The sequence below is a fragment of the Podarcis raffonei genome, chromosome 16 (assembly GCF_027172205.1).
Source record: "Podarcis raffonei isolate rPodRaf1 chromosome 16, rPodRaf1.pri, whole genome shotgun sequence".
Taxonomy (NCBI): domain Eukaryota; kingdom Metazoa; phylum Chordata; class Lepidosauria; order Squamata; family Lacertidae; genus Podarcis; species Podarcis raffonei.
The window spans coordinates 130987-150247 of NC_070617.1; the positions used below are offsets into that span (position 1 = coordinate 130987).

The 19261-nt window shown below is 55.0% G+C and overlaps 2 protein-coding genes across 7 annotated transcripts in view; both read right to left on the bottom strand.

Annotated features, from left to right (window-relative positions):
* Positions 1-3343, bottom strand: part of INSRR (insulin receptor related receptor) — a 35859-nt gene extending 32516 nt beyond the window's left edge. For both annotated transcript variants that reach the window (XM_053368611.1, XM_053368610.1), the window contains exon 1: positions 3130-3343. In XM_053368611.1, coding sequence (XP_053224586.1) covers positions 3130-3244 — 115 coding nt within the window. In that variant the 5' untranslated portion in view covers positions 3245-3343. The remainder of the gene's footprint in view (positions 1-3129) is intronic.
* Positions 3344-4798: 1455 nt separating this feature from the next.
* Positions 4799-18471, bottom strand: LOC128403649 (death-associated protein kinase 2-like). 5 transcript variants are annotated; one of them, XM_053368613.1, is made up of 14 exons: positions 17725-18471; positions 15242-15313; positions 13878-14026; positions 13406-13627; positions 12596-12734; positions 12356-12485; positions 11552-11600; positions 11029-11055; positions 10153-10305; positions 9656-9701; positions 9362-9451; positions 8621-8704; positions 8347-8447; positions 4799-4810 (listed from the first exon to the last, which is right to left on the bottom strand). In XM_053368613.1, exons 1-13 carry the CDS (start codon positions 18229-18231, stop codon positions 8367-8369), a joined length of 1749 nt encoding a protein of 582 aa, XP_053224588.1. In that variant the 5' UTR covers positions 18232-18471; the 3' UTR covers positions 4799-4810; positions 8347-8366. The 5 variants fall into 5 exon arrangements, with proteins under 5 accessions (XP_053224588.1, XP_053224587.1, XP_053224591.1 ...); XM_053368612.1 differs by lacking the exon at positions 4799-4810 and having other exon boundaries at positions 7644-8447; XM_053368616.1 differs by lacking the exons at positions 4799-4810; positions 17725-18471 and adding an exon at positions 16370-16421 and having other exon boundaries at positions 7644-8447.
* Between the last annotated feature and the right edge of the window lie 790 nt (positions 18472-19261).

Sequence of the window (19261 nt, forward strand, 5' to 3'; positions counted from 1 at the left end):
GGCTGGTGGGGACGGGGGGGGGGGCTTCTCGTTAGCTAAAATTGTAGTGCTTTGGGCATGAGCTGCTTTGAGCTTTCCAAGGCAAAACTAGCACCATGTCAACAAAGGGAGGCCACCTGGGCAGCCTGGCGGGCAGGTGCCGGCTGGACTCCAAGGTGATCCTCCTGGCAAGCTGGCCCCATTAGGGCCGGGGTCAGCCTCTTCCATGTCTCCATTCCTGCCTTGCCCCCCACCAACCCACAAAGACTCATCTCTGCTCTAGGGCTCTCCTGCTGCTGCCTCGAGAGTTGCCACCCAGGCCTCCTGTGACTCCCCTCCCTGCAGTCCCTTATGCCCCTGGAATCCAGCAAAGGGCAGAGGAAGCGCCTTCTCCCACCAAAGGCTCTCTCAGGCAGCAGGATCGAGGGACAGAGGAAGCTGCCTTGCAACACGTCAGACCCAGTGCCAGATTTACATATAAGCTAAACAAGCTATAGCTTAGGGGCCCACTCTCTTGTGGGACCCCAAAAAATGTAAAGGGAAAAAATGGATGTACATTTCCAGAATATAAAATAAAACTTACATACAGGAACAGTGTTTTGTGTTGTGTAGGCTCCTATGATGTAAGTAATGGGCCCCACCTGCTCCCTAAAATATCACTGGTTTGCTCATTTCTATATATTGGGTGCCTACATTCTGCGTGTGCAAATGGCTTTAGATACCTATTAGGTCCATAAGTTACCATATAGCATATATTCAACACAAAAAACAGCAACAATTTGTTGTTGACAAAGGGCAGCTGGACATTTAAAGGGCCCCATTACCTTCAGGAGCTGAGGGCCTCATCAAACCTCAATCCGGCCCTGGTCAGATCACTGGGGCCCATTTAGTACAGCAATACCTCCCTGGCCAGCAGCAGCTCCCCAAGGTTTCAGGCAGGGAGTCTTTAACTTGTGAACACCCAATGAAACTGGTTATTGGAAAACTCAGGTTTGACAAAACGAAGGACTTCTTTGCACAGAGCGCAGTTAAACCACAGAACTCTCTCCAACAAGAGGAAGTTATGGCCAACAGCTGTAAAAGAGGATTAGGCATACAGTGGTACCTCGGGTTAAGTACTTAATTCGTTCCGGAGGTCCGTTCTTAACCTGAAACTGTTCTTAACCTGAAGCACCACTTTAGCTAATGGGGCCTCCTGCTGCCGCTGCGCCGCTGGAGCACAATTTCTGTTCTCATCCTGAAGCAAAGTTCTTAACCCGAGGTACTATTTCTGGGTTAGCGGAGTCTGTAACCTGAAGCGTCTGTAACCTGAAGTGTCTGTAACCCGAGGTACCACTGTCTTCAGGGAGGGTAGGCATGATGGCTGTGTGCTGCCTTCATTGCCAGAGGGAGCAACTGCCTTTGAATAATACCAATTTCTGGGCAACACAAGTGGGACGAGGGGCTCGGCTTGACCTCCTTATACACCAGTCGACTCAAGCAGGGCTGGGAAGAGCAGGGTAAGTTTCCAGTTTGCAGCTCCGTGAAACTTGACGGTCCTGGGGGGCTTAAGAGCCACACAGCCTGGTTTCTGCCATTCTGCCCACAGCAGCAATGCCCCAGGATCCCTCTTTGCCCACTGCTGGCTCTGCTGCTGGGGGTCTTGTTAAATCCCCACAACTGCCGTTTTCCAGGGAGCCCTGCTGCCACTTACTAGCATCAGACCATCTGTTCCTCCAGCCTTTTGCCCCTGACTCAATGGGCTGGGGGTTGAGGGGTGGTTTCCCCTCTTATGTGGGGCAAATTCTTCCCTCAGTTGAGCCAAGCACAACCTGCTTTGCAACAACCTCTGTGTTTTGGTTCTGCTCTGTTTGCCAACAGAGAAAGTTACTTTTGTGTGCCTGGCCTATAAATCCGGCCAGTTTACACAAGATACTTGGGTCCCTGTTCCCTCACACACCTGCTGTCCTCACTTTATCCATAAGAGCACAGGTAGGTAGATGCCAAGGGTTGTAGCCCAACCACAGCTGGAGACCCAAGTTAGAGAAATATTGTGTGACTAGGTTGCCAAAGTCTGGCATAAGTGCCCTTGTGGATTACAGTCCACTCACATCTGACAAAGTAAACTGTTGTCCATGAAAGCTTAGGCCATGATAAATATGTTAAGTCTCTAAGGTGCCCCAAGTTTTTCATTCATTCATTCATTCATTCATTCATTCACCCTTTCTTCCCAAGGAGCCCAGGGCAGCAAGCAACAAGCAAACAGTTTATTGTTTTAAATAGATTTTTTAGATGTGCTAAAACAATTCCAGCACAGATGCAGACTTTTTATTGAATTTCCCCAGAAGAAAAAAATTAATACTTATGCTCAGCGAAGACCAATAAAACAAACACACAAAGTAATTCTCCCTTCTAGCAGCTAACACACACGATAAACACATCAGTAAATGAGACTCTCCCTTGGCCAACTCATCTATTTAAAAACAAAACACGCAGAAATATGAACACACTCAAGACAACATGAGTCAAACATTTTCTTCCTCTCTTAAATCTTATCCAGAGAGCCAGTTTCACCACCAGCCGGGGGCTTCATAGCTGCTCTCGTGTGTTTTTTGCGGAGTTTTAATTCTAGCTGCAATTAGTTTATCAGTCAAGAGTTTTCCTGCCTTACATCATTCTTAATAAGCGGATCAGGACAACTGATGGGTTAAATACCAGGAGCTCTTGCCCAGTGAGATCCTTTATTACAATAATTAACACACTCCAAAGGGAAGCTCTCTCCCCCCTCAGACAAGCCCCTCAAATGTGGAACCCAGTCAGCCCGGGGGGCTCTCAGCACCCCCAGCATCACCAGCTGCCCATAAGAGACATTCTGAGAACAACCACCCCCGGCCTTTATCTGCCATAGTCCTGCATGAAGTGTACGGTGGGTGTTTGTTTGTCCCGGCCAACTCTTGAGCGCGGAATTGGAGATCTCCAAACTCCGCTCTGGGCCAGTTTGCAGGGCGCTTGGTGAGGTGAGCAAGTCGAAGGCTTCTTCCTACCTGGGCTGACGCTTTGGGGAGGGGGGGGGAGAGTTGAGTCTGCAGCAAAGCACCACTCCCCCGCCCCCCGCAAAGCACTTCTGCACCCCCCGGCTACCCAGCAGCTGCCCAGCTCAGGAGGACTTACTTTCTGCTGCCGCGGGTTCAGGCGGAGCCAGCCAGAAGAGGCAAAGGATGAGCAGGGCTTCCTTGGCCGGCCAGAAGGCGAGAGCGGGGCTCCCTCCTTTCACCTTCCGCTCCATGGTCCATGGACAACCCAGTTCTGGAGGGCAAAGGAGGAGAGGAGGGGGCAACACTGGGGGGGAGGTGGAAACGTTGGCTGGGCTCCCCTCTCAGTCACAAGAGGCCGGGCTTTCTCTTTCATGGGGGGAGGTAGAGAGCCCCCCCTCTCACCACAGGGGGTCAGGTCCACAGCAAAGGGGTGAGCAGCAGCCCCTGGGCTCTGGCTGGTCCCTCCCGGGGGCGGCAGCGGCTGCTCTCCATCCTACAGCCCAGAAGCATCTGGCCCCCCGGGACTCCGGCACCTGGGCACCGGGAAAGGAGGGAGAGTGGAAACATCCCCGCCAGGGCAGCTCAGGGGCGGAGCCAGTCTGTCTTTCTTGCACAGCCAACACCGGACCTTTGCACACAAGCACGGCTTGCCCGTTGTGGTTGTGTGTGGCTGGGGGGGAGAAGCAGCCCGCCTCTTGCTCGAGGGCTGGAGAGCCAGAACTGGGCCAGTTCCAACAGTTTGTTTTCGGTTGTTACTTCAAAATATTTAGCCTGACAACTGGAGCAAGATGAGGTTGGACGGAGGAACTGGCTTCCCTTTCTTGTTTGGGAAATAAGGAAAGGAGTGCGGAGCAGCCGCTGGAGGGAGAGAAAGTGGGGGGGGGGGGCAATCAGGAGGGTTGGGGGGCAGGGAAAGCACCTCAGAGCAGGAACGGGGTGCAGAGGCGAGAAGAGCGGGGCTCAAAAGGGGCGCCAATGAAAGAGGAGCAGAGGGGAAATCAGGGCAGGAAAGCGGGTGGGGGGCAGAAGACCAACCGCACTAACTGGCAGGAGCGCCTCCTGTTTGGGAAGGAAGGGCGAAGCTCAGGGGCAGAGCAGCTGCTTGGCATGCAGAGCCCAGGTCCCCACTGGCACCATCTCCGCGTGGGAGATGCTCTGCCTGAAAGCCACGGCTGCCAGTATTGTGTAGACAACGGGGAGCTAGATGGACCATTGCTCCGATGGACCATTGCTCCGATGGACCATTGCTCTAGATGGACCATTGCTCCGATGCAGTATGTATAAGGCAGCGTCGTACGTTCCTTATTCAACATTTTCTGAGAGGAGATTTCCTTCTTCTTCTGTCTAGAGCACAGAGCAGAAGAAAGTCCCCATTTCACAGGTGGAGCCAATATTTGTTCCAAGGACAGGGACCGCTCTCTGCTTCTCCAACCAACCTTGCTGCCCCCTAGGCAACATCTGGATGCCTTTCCTCTAATCTCTAAACGTGGGGACTCCCCCGTTCAATACACTCTGCACGTGCTCAGGGGGACTCTTCACTGCAAGCACCAACCCAGCCCTGCGCCTCTGCCCTCCTCAGCATCCCCACTCAGATCCCTCCCAGAGCTTGGCTCTGCAGCTCAGTTAGCTCAGTAGATCACATGAGGTTTCTGTCGGTCGCCTGAATGGCTGAGTCACATGGTACTCATTTCCTCTTCCTTCTCAAACCATTTTCCTTCTGTCATGTTTTTAGATTGTATGTCTGAGAGCAGGAACTGTCTTTATGTTTTTAAAGTAATTTGTAAGCCACTGGGGAGCATTTGTGATGGAAGAGCAGGATAAATCATCATTTAAACACACATACTAAATTATAAAAGGTACACCACTACCCTTCCTATTGGGATTTCTCTACCTAAGGCAGAGGTGTCCGAACTTTAATGGGTACTTGCAGGCCTCCAGACACTACTGGGACTCCCAGCAGCCAGTGTGTCTGATGCTCTGGGATTATGGGAGTTGTAGTCCAGAAACCTCAAGTGTCGCTTGCGGCTTCCTTACAACGAAACCTTGCCAACTGCTGACTTTTCAACCAGTCAGAGTCCGGTCAAAGTAAACTCTCATTCACCCCTTCATGAACTGCAAACTTTGCAGAAAGTACGTTTTTTCTTTTTACAGGCGTCAGGCTTGGGGTTCATTTTGCAAACAGGCTTGTTAGTTTTCTACACAAAGTTGGGTTTCATTATAAACTCTGTTTGCTCCTTTCTTCACTAGAACTGGAGGAAGGCAAACAACCAGCTAGAGACCAAAGGTGGGACTTTAAGGTGAGGGTACCTGGCCCGTCAGCCACTAGGTTGTGTTGTCAAGCTTGGCTTCTATTTGATTTAAAGCGCTACACCTTTAAAGTGCATTTCTGCTCCCACCCACTCCAAGAACCCTGGGAACTGTAGTCACAGAACTACAATTCCCAGCACCCACAACATACCACAGTTCCTAGGATTCTGTGCTCTCAATGTGTGGTGTGTGCACAATCTCAAATCTTTTGTGCTTCACCTTCTGGCTGTGAAATAGTTTTCAAATCTGTAAAATTAAAGCTGCTACCTTGAATTGCAACCAGAAGGGCCGCCCAACTTGCTTTAGTCAAGACTGAGGGCATGACTGACAGACTGACAGCTCGAAACAGAAAAGGCGTTGGATTATTCAACATGATGAGGGAGTCCCACCCCTTGGCTGCAACTGCCACTAGTAATCAGGTGGCTCTTTAGTCGCTCCCTGTCTCACCGTGGCTTTCCAAAAGCCAGCCAGTTCAACTTGCTCAATTAACGACTTTAGGTAATGATTTCAAACAGTTCACCCCTGGCAAAACAGGTTGCCTGTGAAGTATCCAGGCAATTGGCTAAGTAACGAGCCGCAGAGCAGATAATAATCAATCAGGCACAACTTGACAGACCGTACAAACACTTTAATCCCTGGACAGCCTTTGCCAAAATCTAGGCAGCCAAAGCTGAAACAATGAACAGGCCACACAAAAATCCTGCATCCCCAAAGGTCAGTCCTGCATTGAAGTAAGCGTGGCGTCTGTGATGACTTGCGCTCTTTAAAACTATGTGCATATATATATTGCACGATGCGCACACTCCCTCTCCCGCTGGCCTTCGTGCTCAGTTGGGGCACATGATGTGCAAGAACTGACAAAGGAGGGCCGTCACCTAGGTCTGCTCTCGCCAGAAGCCTCCTGGTGTGCGCATGTGCAGAGTCGTCTTGGCCAAGTGCAACATTGCAAGCAAGTCTCTTCCCTCGCCCTGCTCCAGAGGGCACTTCCACAAACACAAGCAGGCAGGTCACTAGCCTTGTGCCAGAGTCACGCACCAGGACGGCGGCAAAGGCAGCCTGAGGAGAAGAGGCTCCAGAGCAGCGGACGGGAGAGGAGGTGCGATCGCTTGCCAAAGAGGAGGAGGAGGAGGAGGCCCTCCGCCCCTAAGCAAAAGGAACAGAAGAATCTTGCGGCACTTTAAAGACTAACAAATTTATTATGGCATAATAAACTTTTGTGGGCCACGGAGGCCTTGTGCAAAACCGTCAGCTGTCCAGTAAAGTCACAAGTGGTGTACGAAAATTTAAGACATACAAAATATATCAAACAAAGCAGTTGTAAACAGTGGGGTCAGAGGAAATGAAACACAGGGCATGACAAACAGTGATAGCTGCATAATTAACAGAAACAATTCACCATGTTGGTAATACTTTTTACAATTCTCTCCACGAGTATGAAAGTGTGTGTGTGAATATCTAGAAGACCAGAGTCCTTATATACTGGAGCACCCTCTGCTGACCACAAGAAGACCCTTTTTACTCCACCCCACAAAAACCACCCTGAACTCTTCACACTGGCCCTCCTGACCTCCCTCCCCATGGGCTCAGTCCTTGCATTGTGCTGCCCCCTGCTGGCCAATTCTGCCCACTGCAGCCTCCAGAATGATTTTTATCTGCTGTCTACTCTGGGAAGCCCCTTCATGGATCACTGCCCGGCTGTGGCAAAGGGGCTTGAATAACTCAGAGAAGCTATGAGCTCTGCCGTGCAGGGCCACCCAAGATGCACAGGTCATAGTGGAGAGTTTTGACCAAACGTGATCCACCTGGAGCAGGAACCGGCAAGCCACTCCAGTATCCCTGCCAAGAAAACTCCATGGACAAAGGCAACAGGCATGAAGACAGGAGTGCCTGGGGTGCTCTGGTCCATGGGGTCACGAAGAGTCGGACACGACTAAACAACAACACTCTGGGAAGAGGACAGAGCCAGGTGCTTTGCCCTGCTGGGCTCAAGGCCCCCTCGGCCTCTCCCACCTCGGCAGCAGTGGGGGGGGCAGCAACATGTCGCTTGGCTTGGGAAGGACCACCGCGGCTCAGTGGCAGGGCATCTCCAGGTGCCGGTGGGAAAGGCTTCTCATCTGAAACCTTGGCAGGCCACTGCTGCCAGTCAGTGCAGGCAACACTGAGCTAGATGAAGCCCAATGGCAGCTTTCTATGCTGAACTAGTTAAACTACAGGGTGGCCACTGAACCCTCGTGGCAGCATCTCTGCAAGGTGGGCAGATATTACTTTTCCCCCAGTGCAGACTGTGTGGGTGGGAGATTATAGGTGCAGAGAGAGAGAGAGAGAGAGAGAGAGAGAGAGAGAGAGAGAGAGAGAGAGAAGAACTTGTCTACAGTCCCTTTATGAAATCCTAGAAAGAGGGGACACCTGAAACCTTGGGAATCACTCACAAACCACTTTGTGAAGCAATCGTTTATCTGCTTGACCTTTTAACATGAACCAAATTCAGCAAAAACAAAAAGCAGCCGAGCAGGAAGACACAGATGTTTCATTTCTTTGCTTGTATAGATATCATTAACGCTATGCACATTATTAAAAAGTGACCAGGGACCTTTTTTGGTCACGAATTCCTGGAGGAAGGGATGGGTAGTGGGGGGGTGTGCTGGCATGGGGGGGGAGCGGAGTTCTGTTCCCCCAAGTAGGTCAGAAATAGTTGGGAAGTGGATCTCCTGCTCCCCAAAAACAAACATACATACAAAGCATTATTTTTAAGAAGCCGCAAATGCTTGCCTCTGCTGGAAGCCATCTGACCAAAACGCCAAGCCCCAGGGTGCTGGAGGCAGAGAGAGAGCTGTCTCCCGCCCACAATGGGAGCCCCCCCTCTCTTGGCACAGCAGGAGTGTGGGGCAATGCAGGCATTTAATGCTGGGCTCCCTGCCAGCAGGCCCCTTCCCTGTCCACATTGCAGCAACCATGGGCTGGTTGTCGAAGGCTGGAGCTGCCCGAGATGCTGTGCCGCACCCTCCTGGGTTGGTGAATGGATGGGGTGGGAAGAGCAGGCTGCCTCCTGCCTCCCGGTGTCCCTGATCACGAGCAGCTGCTCCTTCGCCTGCGGAAGAGGGTGACGGGGCTGCTGGCCTCCCCCTCCTGGTCGCTCTCGCAGCCGCGCTGTTTGGGGGGCAGAGGAGGGCAGAGTGAAGGGGACAAAAGCCAGGCCAGGGTGGCTTGGGAGGGAAGACGTGGGGGTCAGAGGCAGGGAGGGTTCCCGGACCGGCCCCCTCCTCTTCGTCAGGAGTTGAGAAGCAGGGCAAGGAGGCCATCGCCCAGGAAAGGGCACTCACCAAGTTCTCCTCGTCCCGCTTCTGCTGGCACAGGAGGCCCATCCGGCAGAGGCGGTTACAGGCCGACACCATGTTGTAGGAGAGCTGGAGAGGAAATGCAGAGATGAGGCGCACAGAGCCTCTCGCAGGAAGACCTTGTGCCCCCCCCCCACAGCCCACAGGTGTCTCTTTCAAAAAGCCTCTGAAGGGGAGATGGTGAGCTGTTGGGATTTGCCCTGGATTTGAAACTGGGCTTAAATACAGTCATACTTTGGTTCTCAAAAGGAATCCATTCCGGAAGTCCATTTGACTTCCGAAAACGTTCAAAAACCAAGGCACATCTTCCGATTGGCTGCAGGAGCTTCCTGCACTCAATCGGAAGCCGCGGATGTCTGAGTTCCAAAGAACCTTCGCAAACCGGAACACTCACTTCCAGATTTGCAGTGTTCAGGAGCCAAATCGTTCGAGTCGCAAGGCACAACTGTATGCAATTGCTGTTTTGATTTTTGAATTGTTTTCATGTGTGCAAGCAACTGTTTTTATATAGGCTTTTGTTTCACTGCAGATCACTTCAAGTGCCTCATAGGAAGCAATTCATAAGTGAAACTATAATAATAATAATAATAATAATAATAATAATAATAATAATGGTTCAGGTCAGAGTAGGGCACCCCCACTGCCAAGGGACAGGTGTCCCGCACCCTCCGGCTTCTTTTTGCTGACTGGCTTTGAAGGTGCAGGCGGGGGGGCTGCTCAATTTACCTTCCACTTCCGGCGAGCATTGAACTTGCGGAAGTTCTTCATGTTGATGGAGGAGCGGCTCCGGTTCGCAACCTGCTTCCGGGTCAGGGGCTGGAAAAAATAGGCACGTGCAACTCTGCCCATTGCCAAAATCCTCCTGCCTGCCCTCCCCTATCAGTTCAGGCCAGGATGGGGGCAGAGAAGAAACCAAGGAGGGTTCCCGAAAATCTCAACCTAGAGCTCTAGGACAGATCCCAAAGGTCTGGCTCAGTCTAAGGCAGCTTCCCCAGCCAGCCTCCCCTCCCAGGCTCTGACCTTGATCCAGGGGTGGATGAGGCACTCCTCAGCCGACATTCGGTCTCTGAAACAGAGGGAAAAACGCACATCTGACTTTCTGTCATTTCCCCGCTGGAGGGGAGAGAGAGAGGCCTGCAGGAGAATCCCTCTGGGGACTGAGCCAAGGTCCCACCAGGAGGGAGAGAAGGAGGGGGAGAATCTCAAAGGCAAACCTCCCTTGTTTGCACTTTCCAGAACAATTTGAGAAGCAAAAGGTAGTCATCCTTCAAAATTTGCACTCCAGCTAAGTTGTGTGTTCATTAAAAACACACATATTAGTAAAAGTAAGACACAAAAAATGCATTATGGAAGCATTGCAAAATGTGTCCACTAGGAGATATTCATCCCAAAATGCTGATGAGGAGGCATTTTTTCATTGCAGATTGCTGTTGAAATGTGGAGAACTGAATTTAGGACAGGAAAACTGAGAACCTGAGAGAACCACCCTGGAGAGATTCACCCCGGTGGGCCATTACCCAGGTTCCTTCACCAACAGCTGCCGGATGAAGTCCTTGGCCAGCTCCGATGTTTGGCTGAAGGACTTGTCCTCAAACTCGTAGGTGCCGGAGACGACATTGGTCAGGGTCTCTGCGTCCGTCTCTCCCTGGAAGGGGGACATGCCGCTCAGTCTGCAAAGGGCAGAGAAGGTGGGATCAAAAGGAAACCTCACGGCGGGGATCAAGCAGGCATTATTCAGAGCAGACAAGCAGGGGTGGGCGTGCGTGCAATCATTTAAGAATTATTTAAAAACCTGAATTCTTACAAGGGAGCTTGCACTTACTGAAGGAGCCTTGTGCAAAATCAACAAATGTCCTAAAAAATCAGCTACGGAAAGTGGCTAATGAGGACCAATAAAGGGGGGAGATCTTCTGCCCTCCAGGTGCCATTTCCTCCATTGCTCCTACAATGCTGGCAACCTGCAGAACGGAGGGGCATTTGGGAAGACGCAGCTTCCTTTATTTATTTATAGACTGCCCTTCATTACGTTGTCATCCCAGGAGAGCTTCCAGTAAAGGTGCAATGAAAACATACAACACAAAAGGGGGGGGGAGGATCCAATATAAAGCCTTGGCCGGGAGGAGAGCAGCAAAGCAGCAGCGCCAGACCTCGAGACCAGATGCTGGAATCAAGCCATACAGGTCATCAAAGGCCTGAGACGACAGGGAGTCATCGTCTTTAGCACCATTTTAAAAAGTATTTTCTAATTGTTCTTTTCCTCTGAGGACGAATTAAATTTTTTAATGGATTAAAATGCATCCTAGGTGTAAGTAATTTTGAGGCCCTGCACTGCCATCAGCAGCACTGCCCACTCCCACCTCAGCCTCAAATACAGGGAGTCTCAAGGTACTTACAATATATAGGTAATCACGCCAATGCTCCTGGAAGAAAAAGGGGGAGAGAGAGAGAGAGAGAAGCTGAAGGGAGCACCCAGCAAGTACATTCCTTGACAGGACACCTGAGGACTGGGGGGGCATGCAAAATCCAGCGCGGAGGGCGGGAGGGCTGTGGGGTGGGCCACCCCAAGCAGACAAAGGGAAGACTCAGGGAGGACAGGAGGAAGGCCTCAGCCTGGGGGCGGGGGTGGGTGGCTGTCTTCATATTAGACAGGTAAAACCCCAACCCAACATGAGCTTAGCCTGTGCACCTTTTTTCCTGTGGTGCTTTGGAGGCCTGAGTCTGGCACGTGAGCACTTCCTGGAGGGCCCTGCTCACTCCCTCAGTCGCTCGCTCTTCCCCCACCTGCCCCAGCCACCCAAGGGCATGCAGGATGTTGGCACAGAGTCTCTCTCTCTCTCTCTCTCTCTCTCTCTCTCTCTCTCTCTCTCTCTCACACACACACACACACACACACACACACTTGCTACCCCTTCTTACCACATGTCTGTTGCTGTGCTCAGAGCCTCATAGTTGATCACTTCAGGAGCTGAGGAAGAAGAAATGGGCAAAACGGTGTCAGTGCTGAGAAACCAAAAAGGGGTTCCCATTAAACCAGAGAGACAGGACACTTCCCTGGCCTTCGGGCCCCAGAGAGCCACCACAGCCTCGGTGCTGCCTAACCTCCTCCTGGATTTATTATCTTCAGCTTTAAAAAGGAGCCCCTCCGAACCCAAACTCTGGTGATCTCCACCACCATCACCATCCTTAACTCTTGGCTGCTGGGAGTCCGAGCCCACCCCCGACTGGTCTTGGCTTCCCTGCTCTAGACAATGTCACAGGACTGAAACCCCCGTCCTCCTCCCTGGCCGCTGGCTGGCTGGAGCTCATGAGCAGCACTGCCCTTATGCCCTGGAGCTCATGGCTGCGCTGCCTTTGGGGGGAAGTGTCTGGGAGAAGGTTCCTCCGAAACAAGAGCAAGCAGCAGGCAAGAAATGGGACGCCCTTTGGGACACTCTCGCTTCGCTGCCAAAACATTTGTTTTCATTAATTGCAGGTGTTTCTGTGAAGAGAATGTGTCTTTTATCAGGTATGCTTAAGCTTTTAAAGGTGTTGTTAAGTCGCTTGGAGATTTTCTTGTGTAAGAAGCAACTAAGTCTGACAATCAACAGCAACATTTTCTCTGCTGTGGCCAAGTCCAGCCCGGCCCCCAGCAGGGGCTGAGCTGCTGGTTTGAGGGCAGGGGAGATTCCTCCGCCGGGGCTCTGGGACAGGAGAGGACCCCAGCTTGCTCTGCCCTCTTACCAATGTACTGGGGAGTCCCACACAAACTTTTGAAGGTCACGCCTTCCTCGAGCTTCTGGGCCAGGCCAAAATCGATGATCTTGATCAGGGGGTTGGGGACATCCTTCTGGAAGAGCATGATGTTCTCTGGCTGCAGAAGAGATCAGGGAAGGAGATAGGACCAGCACGCCCTCAGAGAAGACTCCTGTGTTGCTCAAAAGCCTCCAGAGATCCAGGAAGCACCTCACAGGGCTGGCATACCTTGAGGTCAAAGTGAGCAATGCGCTGGGAATGCATGTAGGTCAGGCCAAGCAGGATCTGCTGCAGGAACTGGATGGCTTCTGTCTCCGTCAGAAGCTCCTTCTCTGCGATGAAGTCAAACAGCTCCCCTCCGTGGATGCTGGAGGGAGAGGGAGGGTGGATTTGGGGCAGCTGGCCTGGCGTGTGTCCCGGGGCAAGCCGCCTCTTCCCATAGCTGCCCCACTTTGGGAATTAGGAGGAGGAAAGAAACACGAGGCGCTACAAAATATTGTTTATTTTGCAGTCTTCTCAAAGGTGTCATGAGACCTGGAGTCGTCCCGTCCCCCCCGATAGTAGTGGCACCCCCAGTTTTATGAGCAACTGGGAGACAGAAGTCTCAAAAACAGTTAGATTTCTACTCCTTCCCCTCGTACAGGGTGTGTCTATGCCTTCCCTTTAGTAATTTGTTCATCTCATGCTTTTCTATGCATTTCTCCATCACCTTCCAAACCATGAACAGCCCATTTATTTTTAAAAGTTGATTTGCTGTGCAAAGGTGACAGAGCCCTTTGACTCCACCCTTAATTGTGCAAACCAGAAGTGCAACTGAGCCCCTCCTGCAAAATGCTGATAGCTTGGGGGCTTCCAAACAGGTTTATTGTTAAAGGAGTTTTTGTGGCCTGGAGGTCACTTTGCGGTCATTTGCATGGAGGTTTCCTTGTTAAAGCTAGGAATATTTTCAGGTATCACGAGGCAACTTGTTGCTTCTGCTGCAACAGACTAAGCCAGAGTGTGGACCCCAAAAGCAAGTCCCTCCCCTCCGACACTCACAGCTCCAGGATCAGGACCACCTCGCCCTTCCCGGCAAAGACGTCATGGAGGCGCATGATGTTGGGGTGCTGGAGCTGCTGGAGAATGGAGACCTCTCGCTCCACTTGCTCGCGGTCCAGGCCCAGGCGGCTCCCCTTTCGCTTCCGCACCTTCACGGACTTGGCGGCATAGAAGGAGCCTGTGCAGCGCTCCTGGCAGCGCCTGACCACCCCGAAGTGCCCGCTGAGTGGGGAGAGGAGGGGGAGAAGGGCAGCAACAATAAGAGCACAGCAAGAGACCTTTGGTCAGGTCAGAGCAGCAGGGGTCATCGAGCTCTGCACTGTCTACACTGACTGGCAGCAGCTGTCAGGAGCCTCTCCCAGCTTCCCTCTGAGATGCCGCTGGGGGCTGGGCCCAGAAGACCCGTTCTGCTGTCCCCAGACCCTCCTGGCCCTGCTCTTCCCACCGGCTGCCAGTGCTCCTGGATCCTTACCTGCCCAGCTTCTCCAGGAGCTCGTAAAGCTCATCCACGCTGCAGTGGCGGAAGGTGGCTGACGTGGTCCAGCCCGGCCGTGGGCCTTGGCTGTCGGGGCTGTCAAAGACCTCGTCATTGTCCTCATCATCCAGGTTGCACAGGGCCTCCTGCAGAGAGCAGGGATGGAGGGCAAGGTCAAAGGATGCCACCCTCCCCACCTGCCACCCCCAGCAGGACCCCCACAGAAGCTGGCAGATCCACTCCCCGCATTCTGCCTGCCGTTGGTGTGCAAGGCACCCTTTCCCTGAGTGCAAGGTGGGGGGAGGAACTCGGCAAGGTTCACTGTAGGGGGCGGCAGCAGCAATGCTGAGCAGAAGGCAAGGCAGGTGAGGGCTGAAGGAGAGATTTCAGGGCATCCAGGCTGGGGGGAAACTGGACCTTGTGGAACAGAACCAGCCCCCCTCAAAGACAGAGTGGGAGCAGGTGGCTGTGTCCCCTTAAAGCCCACTATGTGTTAGCAGAACAAGATGTCCTGGGGAAATGCCGCACAGTCTTCCCGACTCATATGGGCAGCCCCTGCAGTGGGGGGGGGGGCACCCTGGTCTCAGCCCTTTCCTGCCACCCACCCCACAGTCATAATTAAACTCTACCAACTGTAGTGCAACTAGGCCATTTTGAACCCAGGGCTTTATGGTCTTCTGCAAGTTCCCCAACCTCTTTAGACATTCATATTGTTATGTGTTTGTGGGTGCCAGACTCCCCTAAATCCCTGGACCCAGTAAGTCTTAGAATTTAATCAAGGTTCTTGGTAGTAGGGTAAGAGAGCAGGAAAAAAATTCACATCCTGCAACCAATGCGCCCTTTGGTTTCAGATAGTACATGGGTAGACAAGTCTGAAAAGCCAGGGACACAATTTTTCACAGCCCTCTAGTGACTAAGGTGGCTCATTTACCAGAAGTAAGGTATTTAATGTTAACTCTGGTAGTGGAGACTCCATTCTGACCAAACTAAGCTTCCTAGAGCAAAATATACATCATGTCAGGAATGAACGCTGAGTGGGCCTGAAACCCCCCGGATCTCGCACAGCTCAGAGATTGGGGCAACAGGCAACAATATGCATTCATTCTGCTCTGACACACACAATTTTCTCCCCCCCCCCCCATGCTTCACAAAGAAATAAACCCACTTGGCCAACCCTGATTTAAAAAGAAAATGAGCACCCTGAGCACATGTTGTGAGATGTTTAGAACTTCCTGGAACCGCAGAAGTCTCTGGTGTCTAAAGGAAGGGCTCTGTGAACTGAGCATGCTGGGACCCCAAGCTGGGACCGGGAGGGGCAGCAGCAGCAGCAGCCCAGGCCCAGCCCCGGATGCCCCACTCACCTGGGGGCTCCTGGCTAGGCGCCCCCCCTCACCACTGGCAAGGACCTCGCCCCCTCCATCCTTGGCCATCAGCTGCAAAAGAAAAGAAAAGGAAGCGGTCAGCTGCTCTCCGCCCCCAGCAGTATCTCCGCCGGGACCGAGGCCCTCCCCACCCGCACCGGGGAATTTCCGATCTGCTTCCAGACCCCACGTCCCACACTTTCTCACGGCCCTTCTACACGGGCGCGCGCGGGAGGGGCCTCTCCCAGGCCACCCCCGCCCCGCAGTCCCGCTCGCTCCGCGCAGATCTCCGCCTCCCCGCCGGGGGACGGTCGCGATGCTGCTCCGCGGGCCTAGTCGACGGAGAGAGGAGCAACTTCCTCATTGGGGGGTCTCTCTCTCTCTCTCTCCGCAGACAGGCCGGGTTCCCCCCGCGGGGCGACCAGAGGCTGCAAGAGACGGAGCCCCGCACTCACGCGCTCGCTCTCACGGGCCCCTCTTGCCGCCGCCCTCGGCGCCTCGGAGCTCCGGGAGGCACCTGCAGGCGACCATCGCGACCTCCGGGCGCTTCCACTTCCTTCTCTTGGTGCTCCGGCGGCGCAGGCGAGTCCCCTCCCAGCCGAGGAGCCTCGCCCTCCTGCGGAAGGAGCCCTCGGCACACCTGGCGGGAAGGGGCGGAGAGCCCAAGCGCTCCCCGGAGGCGCCCGGAGCTGCTTTCCACGCTCCCGATCCCCCCCGGGGGAAGCGAGGCGGCAGCAGGAAAGGGGGGGGGTCTCGCGGAGGAGGCCGCGCACCCGGGCGCCTTGGGATCGCGCTTGCCCGGCGATTTGTGCGCGGCGGGCTGCGCTGCAACGCGGCCGCCACTTCCTGCAAGGTTTTGGACTGGGCGTTTGCTGCGCGATGGCGCAAGAGTCGCCCCTCCAGGGGCAGCCGCAGAACAACGAGCAAAGCGGGATGTGGTGCGGACGGGCCACTCGCAAGCAGCTGCTAATGTGAGAGCGGCCTGTTCCGTAAGAAAACACAGCCCCGCCTATGAGGTGCAGGTCTGGGGCGTCTGCACGCATATATATCTACATCAGGATCCGAAGCAACAAGGCTCTGAATGCCCGCCCTGGGGGTCACAACAGCAGGAGGGGCGACTGGGCTCACATCGCGCTTGCAGGTTTCTCTGGGAGGTCGAGCACTGACTGTGGCTCTTCGGGCTTTCTCGGCCCTGCGGGGAGATGCTGCCAGCGGGGACGGAATCCGGGACCTTCTGCACGCCGAGCAGCTGCTCTGCCACCGAACTCCGGCGGCCCATCCCTTTGCCAGGAGAGAGACCGAAGGCTCGGGAGGGGGCGAAATGCCGGACAGGGGGCCCGCTATTGTCCGGGCAGCTAAAGCGGGAGGCAGAAGCAGGAGGGGGGAGCCTGCCAGCAGGAGAGGAGAGAGGGGGAGGGAGGGGGCCTTGCTTCACGGCGCCCCCAGCCAGAAAGAAGCCTGCGCGTTCAAAAGCCGCCCCGCGTAAACGGGCCGCGGGAGAAAGGCGAAAGCGTCTCGCTGTCTCTGCGCCAGAAGCGAGCAGCCAGCCCGGCCGGGTCCCTGGAGCGCCAGCAGCCTCTTTCCCATCTCGGGCAGCCCGAGGATCCTCGCCCTGGAGACGGGGAGGAGCAGGGCGGGCCGAAGCATCCATCCCGGCGGAGACATTCCTTCCCCGCCTGGAGCTGGACGGCGCTGCTGCTCCGGGGGCGCATTTGTCTTTCCAGCTGGCCTCGCCTGCCCCAAACGCAGCAGCAGCAGCAGCAGCACAAACACCTTATTTGAGGCAGGAGGAAAACTCGGGGCGAGGGCGGTGGAAATATGTCGCAAGCGGCAAATTCCTGGACTCGGAGGGAGGGAGGGAGGGAAGCGCGCCTCCCAACACGCAGCTCCGGGGAAGGAGGGCGGATAATCCCGGGCAAGCAAATAAATGCAAGGAACCAGCCAGGCGGCGTTGGTCCCTGCTGGGAAAAGGTCCTGGGGCTGCGGGACTGGAGACCCTGGAACAGACCCTCCAGGGCGGATCGTCTCCCCTCCAGACACCTCAGCTGCGCTCTCGAGGCGCGAGGAAGGCGGGCCGGCGGCGCCTCCGCCTTGGGATGGCGCGCTAGATAGAGCAGCCGAGGTGCGATCCTCGGCCGCCGCTTTCCTGGGAGAAAAGCCCGCCTGGCCGGGCGGCAGAAAGGGTCTGACTCCCGAGGAAGGAGCTGCCTAGTGGGACCGTCGTCTCCGCGGGGGTCCCCTGCTTCAGGGACGGAGGAGACTTGCCTGGCCTTGGATGCGGCGCAGCTCCATTGCGGGGGGGGGAAGGAGGCAGAGTCGATCCCCTGCTCTCGGGCTCCCTTCGCAGAGCAGAAAGGCAACGGCCCCCCCTCGGCGGGACCGAAGCACAGCCGCCCGCCGCGCCCTCCGCCCTCCTTCCCACAGCCCGGCGAGCCCCGAAGGGGGATAGACAGGGCGCTTCTCTCCGCCGCCGCCCCGCTCACCTCCGGTCGTGCAGCGCCGGCCCGAGAGAGCAACCCAGCCCTCCTGCTCCGGCCGCAGCTCCGACGGTCTGGTCCTGGCTCGCTCCGAAGAGGAGGAGCCGCCCCGCCAGCCCGGGACCCTTTCCTTCCCGTGGGCGCCTCGGGGGCTGCTGCAGGGCGCGCTCCGGCCGGGGAGTCCCTTCCGAGGGGCATCTCCGAAAGACGCCTCCGGCTCCCTTCCCGCAGGTCGCCCGCCAGCAGCCCAGCCGGCGGAGGAGGGCCCTGGAGGGGCTCCTTTTCCGCTTGCAAGGAGAGGCCCGGCCGCAGCCCCCTTCCTGACCAGGCCTCCCAGCCGCTGCCCAGTGAGGAGGACCTTCCATCCTTCCCGCTGCGGAGCCAGCAGGCCTCTCCCTGCCCGCGCCCAACTGCAGCTCTGACAGAGCCCCCTGGAGCAAGGCAGTCAACCAGCTGTTGGGTGTGTAGGACAGGGAAGGTTTCTTGCTGACTTCGGACCCACCTGGACTGCATGCTTACTTCCAGCAGCCTGGGCACAGACCCTTCAAGGGGCGGACGCGGGTGGCCCAAGCTTAAAGAACTGTCACCCAGACTGAAGGTGAAGTTAAAACTCTCTCAAGCCTTCCCACTCTGCTTTTCTCTGCCTCCCTTGACCAGCTGCAAGGCAGCAGGTATCTTTTTGAGAGCCTCTGGCTGTAGCAAACTTGGGAAAGCCTTGTCTGCACACAGTAACCAGCCCTGGCAGCTCAAGAGAGCCTCCTTGTTTAGGAGCAGTATACTGCAGAATACCAAGCAGTGGGGGGGGGGGTTGTTGTTGTTGACTTCATATTGTGCTAGAAATGCTTCCTTGGGCCAGGGCTGCTCTGATTTCTGCAGAAATCCCATCCTCACTTCTCAGGGGTTGGTTTGGATGATGCTGGAGAGCAATTACCTCCTGTCTTTGTGTTCCTGTAGCTGCGGCTCTGAAGAATCCAGGCTAAGGTCAGGCAAGGTGAAGCTGTTATTACACAGGCAGAGAGCCTAAGAGGAGTCTGGCTGCAGCTGGACCCAGCCAAAGGCCTGCATCCTGTTCTCATGGTCAACCACAAGGCCCTTAAGGGGAAGCCCAGAAGCAGGACCTGAGCTGAGCAGCAGTTCAGGAGTTCAGAAATGCATGAAATGGTGTCTGAGCCAGCCCAGAGAGCCCCACTGCCCAATGGGATAGCTGGCCACTGCGCCTTCTCTTGATGCCTCCTCCAGCCCCCAACTTGCTGATCCTGTACACCACCTAGTGCTTCCTGACCTGGGCAGGAGAGGAGTTATTTTTAATCCGGCTGAACTGGCCTAGCGCCTGCTGCCCACTTCTGCTTGGCTGGGACTCCTTATCAGAACGGACAGGAAGGCAGACGCTCCCCCAAGACGTGGCTGGTGATAGGAGAAGGAACACGGCTTCTCAGGGCCGGATGGGAGAGAGCAGTGGGGAAGAGGAGGCACTGCAGGTCCTTGCCCCTGTTCTGCCCCAGGGCCAGAAAGAGAGATTCAACCACAGCCTCCTGGCGTTGAT